Source organism: Dasypus novemcinctus, chromosome 14, assembly GCF_030445035.2.
Source record: "Dasypus novemcinctus isolate mDasNov1 chromosome 14, mDasNov1.1.hap2, whole genome shotgun sequence".
NCBI classification, from domain to species: domain Eukaryota; kingdom Metazoa; phylum Chordata; class Mammalia; order Cingulata; family Dasypodidae; genus Dasypus; species Dasypus novemcinctus.
In genome coordinates, this window is record NC_080686.1 from 18,267,889 (window position 1) to 18,290,014 (window position 22,126).

The 22,126-nt window shown below is 40.3% G+C and overlaps 1 protein-coding gene across 1 annotated transcript in view; it reads left to right on the forward strand.

Annotated features, from left to right (window-relative positions):
* XKR4 (XK related 4) overlaps positions 1-22,126 on the forward strand; it is a 448,245-nt gene that overhangs the window by 249,537 nt on the left and 176,582 nt on the right. Inside the window, exon 2 of the mRNA XM_058275540.1 lies at positions 19,105-19,304. Coding sequence (XP_058131523.1) covers positions 19,105-19,304 — 200 coding nt within the window. The remainder of the gene's footprint in view (positions 1-19,104; positions 19,305-22,126) is intronic.

Consider the following 22,126-nt stretch of genomic DNA (forward strand, 5'->3'; position numbering starts at 1 on the left):
TGGTAGGGGCCATCATTCAGTCTTCAACACCCTCCTGTAGGAAATATTCCTCATAGGTCAAAGGGAGTAAATAACACCACCTTTATAAAACTTCTGAGAAGATCAACTAAGAAAACATACAGAAAACATTTTACCCAGTACCTCTGTATTTTAGGCAGAAGATTATTGTTACTACCATTCACCTAGTTATGTGCATTCATCCAGGAAGGCTGAAAGGCAGAATCATTCCTTGAAACTTCTCACAACTAGTGACTTCTCAGACTGGGCACACTGACTCTTCCTCGCTGTCATGCAAAACCAAGCTGGAGGGAAACGGACTTGGCCCAGTGGTTAGGGCGTCCGTTTACCACATGGGACCCATGTGGAACTGGCCCATGCGTGCAAGGAGTGCCGTGCCACGCACCCCTGCGTAGGGCAGCCCCACACGCAAGGAGTGCACCCCGTAAGGAGAGCCGCCCAGCGTGAAAGAAAGTGCAGGCTGCCCAGGAATGGCGCCACACACATGGAGAGCTGACACAGCAAGATGACATAACAAAATGAGACACAGATTCCCATGCCGCTGACAACCGAAGTGGACAAAGAAACAAGACGCAGCAAAAAGACACAGAGAACAGACAATCAGGGAGGGGGGGGGCGTGGAATAAATAAATAAATAAATCTTAAAAGAAAAAAAACCAAGCTGGAAATGTGTGCCTGGGTACATGGTACCTTCTGTTTTGTTTTGTTTTGTTTTTTTAATGTAGGCAAGTTTAATTTAAATGCTGAGTTATGGAAGTGGACTTGGCCCAGTGGTTAGGGCGTCCGTCTACCACATGGGAGGTCCACGGTTCAAACCCCGGGCCTCCTTGACCCGTGTGGAGCTGGCCCATGTGCAGTGCTGATGCGCGCAAGGAGTGCCGTGCCACACAGGGGTGTCCCCCGCGTGGGGGAGCCCCACGCGCCAGGAGTGCACCCATAAGGAGAGCCGCCCAGCGCGAAGGAGGAAGCAGCCTGCCGAGGAATGGCGCCGCCCACACTTCCCGTGCTGCTGACGACAACAGAAGCGGACAAAGAAACAAGACGCAGCAAAAAGACACAGAAAACAGACAACTGGGGGAGGAGAGGGGAATTAAATAAATAAAAATAAAATCTTTAAAAAAAAAAAAAAAAAAGAAGTGCCATGCCATGCAGGGGTGTCCCCGTGTGGAGGAGCCCCATGTGCAAGGAGTGCGCCCCATCAGGAGAGCCGCCCAGTGCGAAAGAAAGTTCAGCCTGCCCAGGAATGGCGCCGCACACACGGAGAGCTGATGCAACAAGATGACACAACAACAAAAAAAGAAAGACAGATTCCCGTGCAGCTAACAACAGAAGCGGACAAAGAAGAACACAAAGCAAATAGACGCAGAGAACAGACAACTGGGCTGGGCTGGGCTGGGCAGGGCAGGGCGGGGAGGGGCGAGAAATAAATTAATAAATTAAATGTTTTAAAAAACCCATTGGGTCTCTCTCCACTTGGAGGAGCCCACACCAAATCTCAGCATGTATTTCCATATTTCTCTCCCATTTCTCAGCAAGTTCTGGTCTTTCCCCCATTTCCCAAATAAATTCTTTAAAAATAAATAAATGCTGAGTTATGGCAGAACAATGGAAGGATGTGGCAGTCTTTTGTTATTTAGGCAGCATGCTAAAAGTTATCTGTATGGGAAATTGTGCGATAGTAAGTTACACAAAGCTGGATGGTAACATTTAAGTTAACTCTTATTATTGGTTTTAATATTTAATACATCATCATGAACTACATTTTCAAAAACTGCAATGTAAATTCAGGAAAATACAAGAATGTGTTGGATTTTAACTATTATTTTTACTTAACTCAAGCCATCCTCTAAATAAAGCATGAAATCAGTCAAATATTCCTCTATGATATAAAAAACAAAATCAAGTATCGTTGACCACTGATTTTGCTGAATTGAATCCAAAGCACATTGTGCAGATTCAGTTCATAAATTACTAGAACATCTCAAATTATATCCCAAAAGAATGAGTGCATTTTCTCATTCTTTCTTGATGTGTTTTGTGATTTGAAAGAAAATTGGCTAGATGGTACTGGTTGGTAATAAAATATGATACGGCACAAGAGGAACGTCTGTAGAGGAGGTACTCAAGGACCAGAACAAAAAAACGGTTGATAATCCTTTCTATTCAACTGCACACATCACCAACTGTGAGCTGCCAGCTGACACATGCAGTGTCAGCTGTACACAAGTGGCGTATGGCACGTGTGGGAAGTGGGTGTTGGTTCTTGACACCCCCAATACATATATGGATTTGAACTGCATAATTTATTATTCTACAAGGAAGAACTTTCTGAAGATGACTGTGTCTTTATCACCAGCACACCCACTGAGATAAAAGGTCACCAAAACTGCATCTGGGTGTATACACTGTGGGAACCTTGTCACGTTATTTCAACCCCATACTGCTCACCTTTCTCCTACCAGATTGAAATAATGCGGTGCCCCCTTAGGCAGGGAAATGGCCCTCTTTCCCCACTCAGGACGTTGGGAAGGGAGAGACTTCTGAGCATTCACACTTCCCTGGGAGAAGCTGGGCCTCCCTCCCTGCCCCCAAGGCCATCTGATGTATTCAGGCACTTTGGCTTTTGAAGCAAAACCATCTCTTTTGGTGGCATCAAACCCACTCCCTGTAAGGAGGCAAACCAAGCAGTTTCACTGTAAGCCAGGATGATTTCATCTCATCTCATGGCTTTAAATACTGTCATGATTCCCACATAATCCTTTAGGCAGTACCCAAGTTCCAGCCTCATCCAGCCTACTGCCTACTCAAGACTGCCACTGGAATCTTTAAGAAGCATTTCTAATTTAGCATGTCCAGAGCTCATCATCACCCATTCATCAGCTCATCTGAGTTCTTCGCTTTTTCAGTAGCTCAGGGAAAAAAGCTTGGAATCAAATTTCGACATCTCCTTTTCTTACTCTCCACCCCCACTCCCCATGTCTGATGGGGCAGAGAATCCCATGGGCTCTAATTTCAGAATATATTCCCAGAGTCTGCCTCATCACCCACTTTTACTGCTCGGGTCCAAACAACCATCATCACTTGCCAAAGTGATTGCAGTACCCTCCTGGATTCTAGACTTGCCACCTTTCCTTCTATTCTCAGCACAGCTGCTGAGGAGTCCTCGTGAAAGGTTGGTCAGGTCATGTTCCACTCCTTTTCACAGCCCTCACATTGCTTCCCTTCTCACAGCTGGAGCCAGTCCAGTCCTAGCCCACCAGGCACTATGGAATCCCACCCTCCCAGTTCCTCTCTGAATTTACCTCCTGCTGCTCCGCTGGGACCACACCTTCCTACTTCTTGTTGCTTCTGGAATGTTCTGGAGCCTTTGACCTCCTGTCCTCTCTGCCTGGAATGTTCTTCCCTCAGATTTTAAGCAGAGAGGGCTTGCTTCCCCTCCCTCCTTCGGAGGCCGACCCCAATTTCCTCTCTTCAGGGAATTTCCCTGGCCACACAGCTACACTGGCAAATGCCCTGATGCGGCTCAATCTTCTTCCCTGCTTATTTTTCCCTTGGCACTTACCATGAGCGGATATATTTTATCTCGTACCTGTTTATCTTGTTTGTTGCCTTTCTCCTCTACTGGAATGTAAGTATGTATTTCATTTGCTGCCAAATTTCCAGAGACCAGAGGAGCTCCTACCTCTGAATCCGTTCTCCAAAAATCTGTGTTGAATGTGTGTGTAAATGAATTCATTGTTTTAGTCAGAGGGGACTTGGCTCTTGGAAAGTCTGACCTTTGTTTCTAGGCACAGTTCCTGGGGGCGGGGGGCCTTCTAGTAACTGGCTTGGTAGGTGCTCATGCAGGCGTTGACCCCGGTTTTCCTAAAAAGGACTCTCTGTGCGCTCTTAGACTGGATGGGGATCGGTCCCCTGCCACGTCTGGCTCATTTTTTTTCACTATTTCACTATTTACTAAATTCTTATACAGTTGTGGTGGGACAGTTTCCTCCAGAGTATTAAAAAGAGCTGAAACCCCGTTTTACTGAACAACAAGAGGAAATAATTATTTCTATAACGACAAGGAAAGGTCGTTCCGCCCATCCTAGAGTCTTCGCAGTGGACCCCCTACTATGTCTCCTACAGGCGTCCTTGCCTGGGAGATGCTACCTTAGACAAGGGACCGAGGGCTGGCTGCCGCAGAAGCAGCACCGGCGCCGTCCTCCTGCTGAACTGAGATCCTAACTTCCAAAGCTGCGGCAGGGGAAGCCTTCTATCTCCCCACTCTTTGAAATTAGGCACTCAGGGTGAAACTGCGGTAGGCTCCAGACTCAGCTGGTCAATGTGAGTTTGGAACGGGAAAACTCTCAGAATCTTGCCCCACGGCATAGAAATGATGGCCTCTGAAGAAGTGAGGCTCGCAGGCTCTGAAGAAGCAGGGAGAGGGGGCGTGGCTGGTCACAAATAAAGGCTCAGATTCACAAGCCCCCGAACTTGGTAGGCCCCATCCATCAGACCGCAGGTTCTTGTGGCCCATCTTCCTGCAGCGTTACATCTTGTATTGTCTCATCTGGAAAGATGCAGCTTAACTCTCCCCTTCTGAAGGGATGAATGAATGATTAAATAATTGTATTGTAATGAGGTAATACAATGGAGAATGATAAAATGTCTGAAAAAGAAAGCCTAATGATTGCATTTGACCTAAGCAGCTCTAAGCATCGAATGGTGCTGGGAAATCCATCCCTGGAACGTGCCTCAATCGGGAACTCTTCAGACAGGACCCAGGAGCCACCCAGCGCCACACAGGGCAGTGTTTGTGGTCCACCTCTCCTTCCTCTACCTACCAAACTTGGCCCGCCAGCAGATGTGGTGGGTTGCATGGATTTTTCAGTTAATTTTTAACTGTGGTAACATATACACAACAAAATTTTTCCCACTTTAATCATGCTAAGTGTACTCTTCAGTGGTAATAATCACCTTTGCGATGTTGCGCTACTGCCACCGTCATCCATTTCCCAAGACTCCTTCATGACCCCAAACAGAAACTTGGTACCTATTACATAATATCTCCCCATTTTCTCCTCCACCAGCCCCTGGCAGCCTGTAACCTACCTTCTGTCTCTGAATTTACTGAGTCTAGGTGTTTCATAGAAGTGAAATTTTACTCTACTTGTTCTTCCGTGACTGACTTATTTCACTTAACATAATAATTTCAGGGTTCATCCATGTTGTCTCATGTAACAGAACTTCATTCCTTTTTATGGAAAATGATATTCCATGGTATGGAAATAGCACATTTTGTTTATCTGCCCATCAGCTGACAGACACTTGGGTTGTTTCCACCTCTTGGCTACGAGCGTTGGTCTACAAGTACCTGTTTGAGCTCTTGTTTTCAGTTCTTTTAGGTATACATCTAGAAGTAGAATTGCTGGGTCAATGCTTAATTATTGGTTTAACTTTTTGAGGAACCGCCAAACCATTTTCCACAGCAGCGGCTACATCATTTTACATTCCCACCAACAAAGTATAAGGGTTCCAGTTTTTCCGCATCCTCACTTGTTAATTTCCTTTTATTAAATAACAGCCAGCCTAGTGGGTGTGAACAGTACATTTTTTAAACTATGAATATTCATATTCTTTGCCTGAAAGTCTGCTAAGATCAAGTATTAAAAAGCCACAAAGCAACATCCTGTCTTTTAGGAAGAATTAAACATTGTACAAACACACACACACTGACACCAACCCTTGGAATTCTCCTCATTTGTTATCAAAGCGATAACAGGGCTGAAGATGAAGATTCTCTCCCAATTACTATTTTCTCAGTAACAAGAACTAATGTTCTGATAACCCTGTTTATTATTTTTTTAAATGTGGTGAATAATTTCTGCCAGTGGTTTCTTCATTTTTGAAAAGCTTGGGTTAAAGTTACCATGTCAGATAGTAGCCAAGTAGTAGTCATGGCTAAATTTGCCCATTTTTCCCCATTTTAATACACACTTTACTATTAAAATATTAGTATATAGGAGCTGTGAAGAAAAGAATAATTTGGGAAAAATGCTTATTTCCATCTCTTTGAAGGCTAAGGAAAAGTTGCTAGAAGTGGTAAGAGGTCTTCCACATTCAGTGAACTTCCTTACCTTTTCCCTTAGTGGAGAAAATATTATTTTCTCCTTTAGATTTGTGGAAATACATGAAGAGTAACTACAAATATAATATCTTTATGAGAACTATGAAAATTAAACAAAACAAATGTAAGCCTAGGTTTTTATTAGATAATTTTCTTTTCACACAAAAATAAAAATGAAATCAATGTGACATTATCAAATACAAGATACAAAATATCAGTTGATTTTGTATAAGCCTGCAATGCTATATACTGTGATATTTAGCTACTAGAATATATCCTTCTTTGATAGCTCAAATTAATTGTAATTGTTCTCTATCTGGGCAGGAGATAAAGGTGACAATATACAGCTCATGGGTCCAGGATGTGCAGGTAAAGCTAAAGCCTCCTTAGTCTGAGAAGTAGCGCTAACCTGGGAAGAAGAGGAGTTGGGATAAAAGTATAGTCAGTGAGGACAAGGTGTTCCGGGTAATGTCCGATATCAGTATTTTGGGGCTGGGAACCTGAGTCTGTTCTCCTGCCTCTCTTTTCTCGTTGCTGGCACCTGTAATGTCCTCGTGAAGCTGGCCCTTGGATAAAGCCGTCGTGCCTCTGCTGAGCCAGGCACACCCTAGGCTCTGAGCACAGCAAGTGTGAGGAGGGGGCGCCAAGCAGCTGAGGGACTGCTCAGTCCTGGGCCCCTCATGTGGGAGGCAGCCCAGGCTATTTGCTGATGGATGTAACCCTTGTGGTCATGTCCAGTGCAAGGTCAGACGATTTCATTCCTTCCTTTTTCATGCACATCCCCTCCCTGCTTTGGATGATTTGTGACAACTATAATCTAATCCTAAAACAACAGCCACTAGGAGAGTTTTCCACCATGAAAATATGGGGCAAAATTTTAAGTGATTTTCCTATTTTTCAGCCTAGAATGGCGATGGCAGAAACCTGATATTCTGGTATTAAAATGAAGCATTGCTGTGGTTGTCGATGTTTAACACATCCAATAAAAAACATCTTAAAGTGACAAATTAGGCAATTTTGTTACATAACAGTACCTACCATTGATGTTAAAATACATGCACACAAACGTACCTACACACACACAAAAGATAACTGTTACTTGTAGCCAGGTAACACAAGAAAATACCACTTGCTGGGATCATTATTAATGTTGTTTCTTTAACGCTCTTCTGCATTTTACTTTGCATTTTTCAGACAGTAAAAATTATGGCTTTTTTAAACAACTACAGTGTTGAATGTGCTGAGGGATAGATAGGGAAAGTTCATTATTAGAATATATATGCACAATGTCCTCATAGCTATTAATGATTTCTGATTCAACCATAGCTATATCAATAGTTAATATAACATTTGAACAAATATTACTTAAGGACTGAAGTATTTGTCAAAAATATGGACTATCTGAAACCTGAATCAAACAAATCCTATTCCCCCCAAATAACGTAAAGAACACTTCAATCACATTGAGTCTCGGACTAAAGTAGATCTGTAATACTTTACATACCCAACTTTTGGGATTTTGTTTCCAAGGTTCCAGCTTCTGCCATATTAGGTTTAAGTCTGAAGTTGGTAACAATGAAGGTCCTACCTTTAGTCCAGGTTGTTCTTGAAACTATTAGAAAATAATGTTTTTTTTCAACTTGGAAAATATGCATGAAAAGGAGCTGAGAATTTAAATGCCATTTATATCTTGAGAAAAATCACTGGACTTGATTGTGAGCCTCTGTATGTGGAGGGGTGGGATGGGGTGGGCTCTGTATGGGCATGTGTGTGCCTGGCATGGCGGAGAATTACCTACATGTTTGAACACATCTTCAAATATGTTGGGCAAATCGCAAAGTAAAGATGCTCTTGGCTTGAGATTATGTTGATAATGTTGTTGCAGCCAAGGGTTCCAGATGACCTTTTGTTCTGGAAGTAAAACTTCATGTTCCATTAGCATGCTTCCCAGGGCAATAAATAAAAAAGAATGACCCTATCAGAAAATGAATCGGCCATACGGTAAAGAGGCCAAAAGTCGTCTGAATATATTTACCTCCAGAAGGAGGCAGAACCCAGTGACATTTCAGAGTTGGCACTTATCAAGGGGAATCTCCCATTAGCACAAATGAAAGCTGTGTATTTAATTAACTGGGCTCTCACAACACATATTTCATCATTGATGGTAAAATATAGAAACTTTTTTTCTTCTTAGGTGATACTCTTTGGTAGCTAGGCTACATTTTTAACTGTAAATATGGCTTTCTGTGAATCCTCCCTGCCATCTATAAATATCTAAAAAGAACTGAGGCTTTTCATTACTGTGAATTTCTCTGGTCACCTACACCCTCTCCAGAGAGATTTTTCTTTCATCAACACAGCAAATCAGAATCCTAAGAAGAAAAATCTTAGTGAATGCCAGCCTTCCCCAATCTAGATTCCCTTGATACTCAGGAAGTCTAGACATAACCTTGTTTTTCAGTAGGGGGTATGATCTTCTTCATCTTCCCTTCTGGAAAATCAGTCAAAGGCCAAATACTACCTGATAGCCTAACTAATCCAGTGTGATGAAAATGTTACCTAGAATCAAACGCCTGATGAAAAGGAGATAAATTGAAGACATAAAACCATCTTCAGTTCTTCAGGTACTAAGATGAGCATCGGTGAGTGAGTATAGCTCAGTGGCTGAGTACCTGCTTCACATGCATAAGGTCCCGGGTTCAATCCCCGGTACCTCCAAAAAAAAAAAAACAAAAAAAAAACAAGCATTATAGATGAATGGAGAGCTTCCATAAGCATGAGACACAGCTCACATTCTTATTTTGAGCCAGTTACTTGTGCTAGATGCAACAACTCATTGTAATCCTCACAACAGCTGTGTGAGGAAAGTACTGTTTCTCCCCCTGTGACAGAAAAAGAAACTCAGGCTCAGAAACTAAGTGACTAGAAGTGAGGAGAAAATACTCTCAAGTGAGATAATAATAACACAGATTCCAAGAAGACAAGATGGCTTAGTCTTTGTCTTCAAGTATGCAGAGGGTCATTGCATAAGAATTGGTGATCAGCCATTTTCTCCCCCTACCCACCCCCCACCCTTAGCAGAAGTTGATATGTGGTTATAATGCAATATGAGCAATTTGGATTAGACTACGAGGGTAGTCCACAATGATTTTCTTCACTCTTTCTGCACAACAGATTGCCTCCAAGAACCATTCACAAGCTAATTCGTGGTATCAGTCAATCAAGCAGTCAACCTTCTGAGTGACTGGCTCACCCAATGCTGCATTTCTGTCAAAGTATTCCAAGTTCCCAGTCCTCATGCATTGATTTGACAAAGTACAGTGGAAGCAATTCTTAGATTAGTTGATTGAATGTACAAATGCATTCAGCATGAGGTTCATTAATGAAAGGTGACACAATGAAGACTAATGTTGGCATTGTACTTGTCTACCACCAACAGGTAGGATTCAGCTCCTCTCAGGTTCCTTCTGCCCCCACAATGCCAAGTGCTCTTACATGGTTATCTTTGGTCAGTGGAGTTCTCTGTCCCATGTGGTTCAGAGTCACAAACTTAGTTCTCACATCTGACATGTTGTCATTCCCACCAAACACTGTCTTACGGGTATACAAAAAGGGCTATAATTTTTTACAGAAGATACTTCACTTTCAAAACCTCTTTTTGACTCTCAAAGTCTAAGAATTCTTAAAATAGGAAGTAATTCCAAGGCTCTTGGCCTAGTAACTATTTTAAACAAACAAACAAAAAACACTTCCATGGGAGGGTAAACTCAAAAACTGTGCTTCAAGTTCAGTAACATGGCTGCTGCTTCTCTGGAAAACAATGCCTTCTTCAGGTCATTCTCTACTTCTGTAGAAAAGTAACTCATGGATCTCTTACTCTATATTTATTTCTAGAGTCCCTGTGCAATTTGCTAGATACAAAATATAATGAAGGCTCTAGTCTAGCGCCTTCAAACACACTAACAAGTTTCCCCCATTTGTCAGAATTTGGTGACAAATGTTATCAGTCACCTTCTTCTGCTTTCTGCGTTAACAGGTTATTTCTAGAACAGGAGATGGAGATGTTACTGGGCAGGAAAGAGTCATTTTGGTGTCTTTGTCAGCAAGGCTAAAATTTTCTATCCTGATAAGCAAATCACTATGAAACTAAGTCTACCTGAAATCATGCCGCTTTCCATATTCTCTTGTGGAAGTAGAACATGGAATTGTATGGCAGTGGTCAAAATTTTAACAAAAGCCAAAGACCTGAAAATCTCTCTTTGGGACTTTCTTTCCAACTAGAAGGTAGGTATCAGCTCAGCCCACAAAGAAGGAAGCAATGGCAGAGCAGAAAGAGCATGGCATTGAGATAATACAAATGTGTTTTCACCTCTGGCTTACCTGGGGTAAATTCTTCCTACCATGTCATTAGGAATAAATGGGAATACATGTGGCACATAGTTTATGCTGATGCTCATTGATTCTCTTCCATTTCACCCTCCTCTTTCACTATGTACATGTTGAAGAGATGGAAGAAAACCAATTGAGATTGTAAGGTCTCTTGAGTCTCACTGTTATTCAGAGCACAAATGTGAGAAACGTCTAAGCTGACACTCCCCATGACTAAGTGATGCATATAGCACTACTGATTTAGCAAAGTAGAAAGCTGTCTTGATATTGTACAATATTCTTGTAAGGACAAAGGTTAGTTACATATCATAAACCATTCTGTGCAACTGGAAGCAAAAACTGGTAGAATGTAGGCTGTTTATTGATCCCATGAAAATCATTCATTCTAAAGAAAGAACATTTGTCTTTCTTTTCCAGTTCTACTAAATTCATCACACATTTGGTGAATACCTGAGTATTCACACCTCTAAGAAGGGCTCATTATGGAAGACAACATATACGTAAAGAATTCCAACACAGTGAGGTACCTACAGTATCAGAACTACACATACAGCTGAGTTCAGGGATTGATTCTGCTGTTCCAGCTGGGGACAAAGGGCATCAAGGAAGATCTTCAGAGTTGATGTGTATTAGCAAGATCTTAAGGCACAAAAGTAAATGGAGAAAAGAAGGAAGGCCATCCTAAGAAAAGGTAACATAAGTGTGCAAAAGACATCTTAGACCAATGGAACTACATGTACAAAGGCACAAAGATGGGGGGTCGAATGTCCTGTATTCTGATCAAATTTGCTGCAGAATAAAGTGTATTGGGGCTTGAGACTGGAAAGACAGGAAGGGTTTTAGTGAAAAAGAGCTGTGAAGACCGTGCCCCAAAAAAAAAAAATGGAGAATTATATCACTATGAGCAATCAACACAAAAACCCCAAAATATTTATCACTAAAACAGTTTTCCTGGAGAAACTGGTCTTACTACAGCTGACAGATATTTCCTTGATTCCTTTCTAGTCATCTTTCTGCCAGCTTTGGTTCTGCTTCCAATCTGGTTTTTCTTTAGGTCAACAAACTAGACAGAAGAAGATGAGAAAAATACCAAAGTGCTAACTCACCACATATATTTTTCCAGGGCTATAATTACTCTTTAGAACTGGACCTGTTCATCAGAAAATTAATCAGGCATTTGACTGAATTCATGAGATAATGAGAAATTGAGAAACATTGATTTATTTTTGCCCTAACATGAAACTCATCTAAAGGGAAGTTGCTTTTTGAAAAATGTTTCAGATCTTTCCCATTACCTTTTGTACCAACACTTTTTATTACCTGTGGCATCAGTTCTACATCTACCCTACACCCTTACACGTCATATATATATTTTTACATACACATGCACTCACCCATGGAGAAGTTTAGAATTTTTAGAATTTTTAAGCAGTTAGATAAAATTATTCTAAGGACTTCAAATTTCTGGCCAACTTTCTTCAAGCAAGAAGGGAACCCTGAGTTCCAGACATTGAACATGCAAAATCTACATCAGGTGTACCCTTTCCCCTCTCCAGTGGCACTGCCCAGGGCCCTGATATGGTTAATGGGGGAAAATATCACTCCTTAATTCTGTTCCAGGATCATATTTGCAAATGTTATTCATCAAGTGAATGAATGAAATGAACCCAAAGGAAAATATAGAGGCCAGTTTTACATAAATAAGTTAAAGGTGTGGCCAACCTGCCCAGGAATGTTGGCCTATGGTAAAGAAACTGGATCTAAAACCATTAGAGCAGAGCAAAGTCTTGGCTTCCCAGTGAGGGAAAATATAATATAAATCCAAGTGGAATTTTAAAGAAATTAAAATTCTAAGTCCTGTGGGGGAAAAAAAATTGAAGTGGTTAGGAACTTGGAATGTCACAGTAGGAATGGCTGAAGGTGCTGTGACTTTCAGCATGGAGGGTTGAGTAAAAAGGAAAATAGCTGGGACTTAGAGTTCTAATATTTGAAAGGTTGTAGTAGAAAAGAAGGATTGCATTTAGTCTATGTTAGTAAGGGTTCTTCAGTGAAAGAGAACCACAGAAATATGTGTGTGTGTATGTGTGTGTGACTGTATTAAGAGATTTATTATGCAACTTTGGTGGCTGGCAAGTCTGAACTCCACAGGACAGGCAGAGGCTGGAAACAAATAAAGGTAATGTTGAAAGGCTTGGTCTGAATTCCTCAGGAGAAGCTGGCTGGCTGGCAATTCCAGGAAGAGCCAATGCTGAAGCTGAGGCCGAAATTATTCTCCTGACCTCTGAAACATCCAGTTCTGACTTTCAAGACCTCCAACTGACTGGATAAGGAGAAATTCATGTTGTTCAAAGAAGTTTCTTTTGTCGCTCATAGATACGATTAACTGTACATGCAATTAACTGACTGCACATGCAAATCCTACTATGAAATTTCATCATAGTAACAAGTAGGGCAGTGCTTGATCAGACACTAGACACCATAACCAAATTGACACCTGAAATGATCCATCACATATCCCTAAGGAAATGAATTTACAGCCCGAAACAGATGCTGTGAGAAGACTTTCTCTCTGTCAGAGTTAGCCCTGTATTCATGGACCAGATTTTGAGGACTAATCTATATCAATAAATAATACATGTATTCAATGACTCAAGGAACAAAAAAGCAGAGTGTTAAATCAACAACTTGTGTTACTTTAATTACTTTGTAGTGTCCATCTCCTGTCTTTGTCCCTCGGTGGGATGATTTTACTTCTTTTTTATGAGGTTAGAAATTGTGACAGAAAACAAATACAAGCTTGCCAGAATTAATGCAATAGCCACTCAGAGTCACCCCTTTTCATTCCCAATAAGAAACAGCTATGAAGAAGTTCTCTTTTCCAAACATGTATCTTAGTTTATCCAAGCTGCTTTCACAAGACACACACAGGGGAAATGTATTGAGGTTTTGAGGCTAGGAGGAACCCAGCATCCAGATATCAGCAAGGCTTGTTCCCTTCCTGAAGCCTGCGGAAGTGCACTGGCTGCCAGGCACCCTGGGGGTCCTGGGCTTGTGTCTCTGCTTTCTGTCACTATGAGGCAACGTCTTCTCCTCTCTATCTTCTCTTCTGTTTTCCACTAACTCCTGCTTCTCCTGCGGCCTTGTCTTTATAAAATCTCCAATAATGAGGGTTAAACCCATTCTCATTAGGTTGGCCACATCTTAGCTGGAAATAACATCTTCAAAATCTCCTATTTGCAATGGGTTCACACCCACAGAGATGCAGATTAAGGTTAAGACCAAGTATACATTGGGATATATATTTCAACTTCTCACATCATGTAACATTTAATTAATATTATCATGTTGGTTATAATTTATCAGGAAAATTTCTTCAATCCATAAGTTGGTTTTCTTCTATTTTATTTTCATTCCTGTCTAGAAAGACCAATAGATTCAGAGGGACAGATAGTTAAGTGACTCGGTAAGTGATAGAGAGAGAAAGAAAGAGAAGAAAGAAAGAAATAATATATATATAGACAAAGAGATGACAGATATAAAGGATGGATGAATAGGTGGGTAGATAGATGATAGATAGATAGATAGATAGATAGATAGATAGATAGATAGATAGATATAAATGGAGAGAGAGCGAAGAAATGGGAGTCCATAGACTTTGAGTTCTCTGAGATATGATGACCCTCACATATCCTTCAGTCTAAAGATACTTAGATGTCAGGCAGCTGAAAGAAAAACCCAAAGTTTAAGATATCCTTACTAGTCCCCACTTTACTTCCAAAAAAAGATAAGGCTTATTACTAATGATACCTCGCATCTATCAACTGCTTCCTAGGCAATTTATGTGCATTTCTTTAACCTATTTTTAATTAAATCATAATTTTTTTTTAATAGAAGGGAAATCTAATGCTTAGAAAATATCATTCTTCAGAGTCATGACACTGGCAGAGCTAACAAAGGATTTCTGCTCTGTCTCCAGAACTAGAGTTGTTAACCTGCACACCGATTGTCTCTCAGCAGGAAACATGTAGAAGAATCAGAAGAAACACAATGAATTCTGTCTGAGAGTTTTGTGCATCTGGTGAATTCAGGATAATTAGAGCTGAATGAGTATAATGATAAATCATGGGACTTGGCATCAGAAGGTCTGGGATTTCGGCTGGACGCTGCCATTTCTCAGCTGTGTAACCTCAGACAACTGACCTTTACATCCCTCCCACCTCCAGCATTTGGTGACTCTAGGCTATAATTTTATAGTCTAAGATAAGAGATGGGAATTTGTCAACGATATGATGACTGTGGCCCATCAAAGTAGCCAAATCTGAGGATCAGGGCCTTAAAAATGAATATATATTCAAACTGAAAATGACATGCAGGCCAATAACAAAATAATAAATACAAACAGCCAATAAACATTAAAAAAATGTTAAACCTCAGGAAATAATACTTATGAATTTGAGAAAATAAATACACATTGTCAATTGGTAGAGTCTATAGAGCAATTTTACAGCACCTCTAAAAAGCTTTAAATATACATAAAGTTAGTGCAGTACTTAATAAACTTTAGCTAGATGAAATTCATCACTGCATTTACAAATTTCAAAAATAATAAATCAATATTACATAACCCTGCCACTCAAAGATGATCACTATAAATATTTGGTTGTTAAACTTTCTAATCTTTATTCTGTATACGCACACACACCATAAGCCCACATACACACATACATATGCTTTTAAAATGTAATGGGATACATTGTATATGCTATTTTCAGCCTCCCATTAGCCTTAACAATATGTAGTGAATAAACACTCATGTCATGAAATAGATTCTCACAAGTTCATTTATAATAGCTGCATAATTCATCAATGTTTTTATGTACTGCCGTTTGTTTCATCCCTTACTGTTGGACATTTGGATCTTAACCATTTCTTTATATAGTAAATAACACTAGCCTATATTCCCTTGTAGCTAATATTTACTAAATTGTCTATGCATGTCCTTTGCTTGTAGTTTATTTTAAAAGAGCAAAAATCTAATTGGGAAGCTAGTGTTGAACTCCTTATCCACCATCCCTGATATGGTAAATGTAGACTTATTGCTGAATATTTTATCCTTTCATTTTTGTCAGTTGAACTCAACAAGTTGCTGTATTGTATAGAATTCTAAAGATTGAGTCCATTGTTTGCTTTAACGGTACTTTTATTCAGAATCCTGTTGTCATGGACTCTGGATTTAGATGGGCAGTTTCTTCCTAAGCAAAACTTGGGGCAATTTCAAACTACCCATGCAGGGGCCTGGAAATTGCTTTTCTGGCCATGGTTGGTTCACAAGTGTTAGAACTCTCACTGTGAATTACTGGAAGGCTTCATTGTGTGTCTTTTATGTGACACTCCATGAGGCCAGGTCCTTGCTGTTTTATTCTCCAGGAAGATGCATGTTGCCAGGATCAGGTTAGCTGTGAGCTGAACCCGCCATGAACACTAGTGTTTCCTTGTACCAGAAGGAGTGCAAGTCCCCCAGAGGAGCCACAGACCTGGGAGAACCACTTGCAGCTTTGTAGCCAGTGGCAGTAGAGAACTGAGAGCATGCATAATCTCCTCCCCAGGGGAAAACAGAAATAACATCTAGTCTAGGGAGGTTAATGGTCATTGAAAGACAACTAGAGGATAAGCCAGGGACTGTATAACATAGTGATTTCAGTGGTAGATGAGAATTGTGGTTAATACTAAAAATACAAGAATGTTTCTCTGTTACAAGGCGTTAAGAATATGGTGATTTATGGGAAAAATACAACAAATGTAACTTTTAGACTACAATTAACAGTAATATTGTAAAAGTTTTCTAACAAAAGCAAAGCAGGCACTATTCCAATGTTAAAGATCAAAAGAAGAAGATGGGATTCAGTTTTATGAGATATGAATATGATGAAGCATTCTTTTTTCTTTTCATTTTCTTCATTAACAAGGAGACCTTGTTTATTTAACCAGTCTGCACTCATTTATTTATCTTTATGAACTCCGGAGAAGCAATTGAGTTTGTTTTTAGAATTAAATAAGATAAATGTATCTGATAGAATTTTTTAAAGAAATGTTCCCATAATTTGTTAAGCTGCCCTTGTCTGTTACTTTATTTTTTGAAGTTGAAATAAAGTTTACTAAATAAAAATAAATAAATTTAAATAAACATAAAAACTAAAAAAACACAAAGAAATAACCTCAATCAGGGAGGTCTTTTGAGGAGCTATGCTATTGCTGTTTAAAATGCTATCAAGCTCTTGGATTTAAAACTTCTGTGATAATCACAAGGAAGTTGAGAGTGTATTAATTTGTTCACTCAACATGCAAACATAATCAGCACTCTCTTCATCAAACACCAAACCCTGCCGCCTTCTCACCATGGACAGGAAGCCAGCATCTCCTAGCACCTGGATTATCACATTCGTCTTCTAACCAACTCCTACTTCCTCCCTGCCCACCTTCCCTCATTTTTCCACACAATCAATGGCCAAGTTTATCCTGCTAAAAGAGAGATCAGATTCCTCATTCATCTGCTCAAACTCTCCAGTGACTTCCCATCTCCCTAAGGAAAAAAAAAGAAAACTTGCAAATATTGTGTGTGCTCACTATATACTCATTGAGCCAATAAAAGAAAATGAATTGAGTGCCTATTAACCCTCAAAAACTGAGATAGATGTAGGGTACAAAGGCAAGTGGCATTCTTTTCTCTCCAGTTTATTTTCTGTGTTGTGAGATGAGCTCACAAATGAATACATGCAGAAACAATGTTTTTTATTCCTGATCAAATTCTGAATAAGGCTAGTTGAGGCACAGAGAATGGAATGGTGGGGAAAGAAGGTACAGGAGAGGATTCCTAGAGGGCTCGTTGCGCCTTATAAAGTAGTAGAAATTCGAGGGTGATAAGGGGTATGGAGGGTTATTCCAGAGCAAAACCATAAGAACAAAAGTATTGAGGTGGAAATGCCTATCCAAGGAGCAGTAAGTATTTTTCTAAGGGTGGGGCCAGGAAAACAGGAGCACAGTATCTGATAATATGAATTATTGTTATTTTTTGCAAGCGTGACAATGGTATCACAGTTACAGTCTTAAAGTATTCTAAAAGTCTTTTTAAGCATCTAGCTAATATCAACTAGCCATTAGCCACATCCCACAGCATCTGCTAGCACACCAATGTTGATATTAGCTAGATGCTTACAACCTAGGGGGAGCACTATCTGGAGGCATACATGGTGCTGACTGCTTGGATCTCCTTAGTTGGAATAGCTGGAAAGGAGGCAGAGTACCACTTTCCTTCCACTGTTACTGGGCACCTAATGTTCTACAGATCCAACTAGGAGGAAGAGGGCTGAAATTATTCCTGTTAGAAGTCATGGGATAGTAAGTAGCACAGTCATAGACCTCAGTTACTTTGTGCTTGTTTGTGTCAAGAAGAAAAGATCCTCTCACCACCTGAGGCAGATCACCCTATCTTCCTAAGGGAAGAGGATGTCATCTTGTTCAGAAATATGACAAGACTGAATTTGGAGAAGAAGAAATTTTTTTTTATTTCAAGGCAGAGAAGCCTTTTAGCTTTATAAAGTCTTGCTGTCTTGGGTCTACATTTTAGAGAAGAGCAGGTACATGGATCCAGGCTTCTGCAAAAGAAGACAAGTCAGGATTTCTTACAGAGCAGCGGTGATGCATGCTTTTGGGGGAAACCTTCATTCACAAGTATTCCATATCACCAGGCTTTAGGCATGGCTATGAGCAAGACCAGCAAATAACAGCTTTTCCCTGCAACCCCAACCCCAATGTCTGCTGTTTCTAACACTGGTAATATTTGATTGTGGTCCTTGAGCATCTGCAGATGCTCTTGAGCATCATCCTGGCTTATACAGAGGATGTGCGGTTGTAGTACTTCTGGGTGATGAGGTTGTTTTAGTAAATCCATTTTTTTTTAAAGTCTTTTTAATGCAATATTTACAGATGAACTGATACAGATGATACAGATGAGGTCTGGAGGTTGCTTCAGACTAATGTGGTGGTCCAGAGCAAGGTGGAGGTATAAATGAAAAAGGATTGGCAATGTATTGATAATTACTTAATCTTGGTGATGGTTATAATGGGTTTGTTCCACGAGTTTTTCTCCTTTTATGTATGTTTGAAATTTGCATTAATAAAAAATTTTTAAAAGACATCATAATGATTTACCAGCACATACATTTTACTACTTCAGATTTTCTTCATCTTTGGAGAATTCCATCTCATGCACACTATTGAGCATAGAAAGGAACTGACCAGAAAGGATGTATGAAGATTTTTTTCATTAACAAATCCCTGCTCTATATGAGTTTCCATTTAATTTCCCCTTACTCTTCCTCATTCTGCAATTCAGTGGAATGCCTTTAACGAGAACTAAAATTGCAGTCAACTTTTAAGGCTAAGGATACTCTTAAACTATTAACTTTGGATTAAATTATAAGCCACCAAGGTGTGTGCTTGCATAGGATGACTTGCAGAGAAGAGAAACAATCCTGGTGTTTGATGATAAATTATCACTCATCTGTCTTTTGTTCTCCATATTTTCTTTCCAGATACTTCCACACAATATACTTAGGTATTCGAAGCCGACAAAGTGGGGAGAATGACAGATGGAGGTTTTACTGGAAAATGGTGTATGAGTATGCAGATGTGAGTATGCTGCATTTGCTAGCCACCTTTCTGGAAAGTGCTCCCCAGCTGGTCCTGCAGCTCTGCATTATCGTACAGACTCATAGCTTACAGGCCCTCCAAGGTAAGGGCTTGCTTGCGATTTGGTTTCTGTATTTGGGGAACGATTCACTGGTTACTTGATAGCAATCCCAGGAAATGTTTGAATGCCCTTTGATACACGGTCCTCAGTGTAAAATGTCTGCAGTTTTACACCTGAATTTGTGAACGATGCATGCATGATGTTTTCTTTGCCATATTTGCCATAGCTTACTTATAGCCCTCCAACTGCCTCTTAGTAGGGGGAAAAAAACTTTATAAGTTTATACTTGGTCAATGTGGGAAAATACTCACCAGAATTTTTCTGGCTTTAATAATGGAATAATTTCCAAAAATTACAAAGATTTAAATATTGATATAACTATAGATATATATGGATATGGATAGAGATATACTTTATGTATATGTATGTGTGTAATATATATGTATTTAGAGGAAAGAGAGGGAGACAGAGAAAGGGGGAGCTAATCAAGTCAAAAGGAAATGGTAGGGAATAACCTAATATTTTTTAAAGGGAAGTAATACAGAAGCAAATGTCAATATTTAACTACATATGGTTTATGTACTGCCAAGTTTTGTAAGACAAATATTATCAGATTAATATTTTGGAGTTTTGATGTTTTGCTTGATAACCTCATCACTGAGGTTATTCAATTTATAACAGAGTCGCCCTGATGTTTCCTTGGGGCACGCTGCTTTCAAATATTTTTCTGGAAGACGGCAGGAAGAAGGCTAGAGAGGTAGGTGGGTGACTAAGTAAATAAATGGATGGAAGGATGATATGTCAGGCAGTATTTTCTCCATAAAATGTTTCCAGGTCATTTGTTCATCTTGTATCTAAGTAGATGCTGTTAAGCAGTTACTGTTTTATAATGTGTGCTTGTTTGAACATCAGCAGCCTCTGGCTCTGCCTGCCTCTGTAGGTACACAAGTGGCTGGTGCGGCCTCGGCCACGCCCTAATCTGAGTCTTTACCTGGTTAGTCTGGAAAATCTCTACATCGTCCTTATAAGGTTTTATATCAAGAAGCACATTAGCTTAGAGTGGAGGCTTTCCATTTTTTTCGGCACAGTATAGGAAAAGAAAGGCAGAGGCCGTACCAATACCAGTTACCGGTTATTCAGAGAGTCCTGGCCCAGTCCTGACTCCACCAAAGAAGAGCTTCAGTCCAAGAAGTTTGATAAATGGGTCAAAGAGAATTATGGGGTGTGGTTCTCAAAAGCTAGAAATTAATTCGGAAGGGAAAGTGGGGTGTTTGCATAGAAACAGAACAGAGAACATGGGGGAGGGAGACAAAGGGTCGTGCAAATTAGCTATGGTGGGCCACGAGGTGGCATACGGGGGCTCTGTCTCCAGTCATCTCCCAGCCTCGCTGTGCAAGTCCCTTAATTTTTCTGGGCCCAGGTCCCCCAAATGCCAAGGTCACATTTTAACCTGGGTGGCTTCCAAACTTCTTGACAGATCTAGTCCATCTTAGAATCCCAGGGTGTCCAGTAAGCATGTAGAGCCAGGCATATGCTTTAGAAAATCTTCTGTAAAGGAGGATATGCGTGAAATTGAAAGGCAGTGGCAAACCAAGTCTCCTTCAAAGAATCTAGTTCCCATCCCCAAAACACCTTGGTAGAGTTATAGAATTTAAAACTCCCTGAAGGAAGAAAAAGCTAAGCAAAGCTGTGGAAACCTGCAAGCCACCTTCTGGCCCAGAGAGTTCATGAGAAAGAGATCACCTTTTCAGTTTGAGAACTTTATGTAAAATTTTATAGGGAAAAAAAAATGAAGACATGGCCATCCTTAGCCTTTATCACATTATTTACCCTAATTATAGGAATCAAAATTTGGCATCCTTTAGGTTGTACTTCTTTTCTGACAACTGGTTTCTCCAGCTTACCTACAAAGCTCCACATGTTTCTTCCAGGCATACCACAGAATGTGTAGGCCAGTCCCTGTCCTTGGTCAAGGCAAGCCTTGCTGTCAAAGGCTGTAGGGAAAAAAGATTCTGTAATTCTCCCAAGGTGGTCAAAAGACAGGTTGAACCAGAGATCACCAGAATCAAAGCAGATCATTAAAACAAAATAAGGATGAAGCCCATGAGGCTGATCTTATTGTAGCTGGTTGGTGGCTTTTTTTCCACAGCAAGGAAAGTGGATAGAAGATTGTGTTAAATGATCAAAGAGTCAAAATACCTAACAGCAAACAGCAAAACAGCAACAACAAAAATTCTCAAGCCAATGAAGATCAGCTCAGGCAGCACTCTGATTCCCTCTGTATTTTCTGGAGAAAGCGGTCTTCAGGGAGAGTTTCTAAATACAACCCTAAGCAAGGAAAGGATCCCACTTACAAATGAACCAGTTTATAAGCTAAACTGATGTGAGTTACAAGAACAGTGCTTTCCCCCTCTGGTAAGAGAAAAATAAATGTGATAAAAGAGTCCAGGCCAACATGCATTTTCATGCATCTTTAATAGTAAAAGGTTCTTGGGATTTAAATGTAAATACACAGCCCTCCGCTATGAATGCAAATAACCAGTGGGCATGAAATCTGTGAAGTATCTGCAAATAGCTGTTAATTAAAATCTCTAAAATGTCCTTATTGAACAGGTAGGTGTTCATCCTAAGTCTGTAAGTCATGTCCATCTGTGACCATGTCTAGAACTACTATTTTTCAGGATAGAAAGAAAATTGCTTTCTTAAGCCAATTATAACCATCTCCTACTCTATGAAGGACACCCTTTTCAAAGTATATGAAAATTTAAAACTGATGCTAAAAATTATACTCGATGGAAGTTGGTGTAGTGTGGGCTCGCTGGCAATGATTAGCGGCCCACGAGGTCCGGGCAGCCTTCCACGGC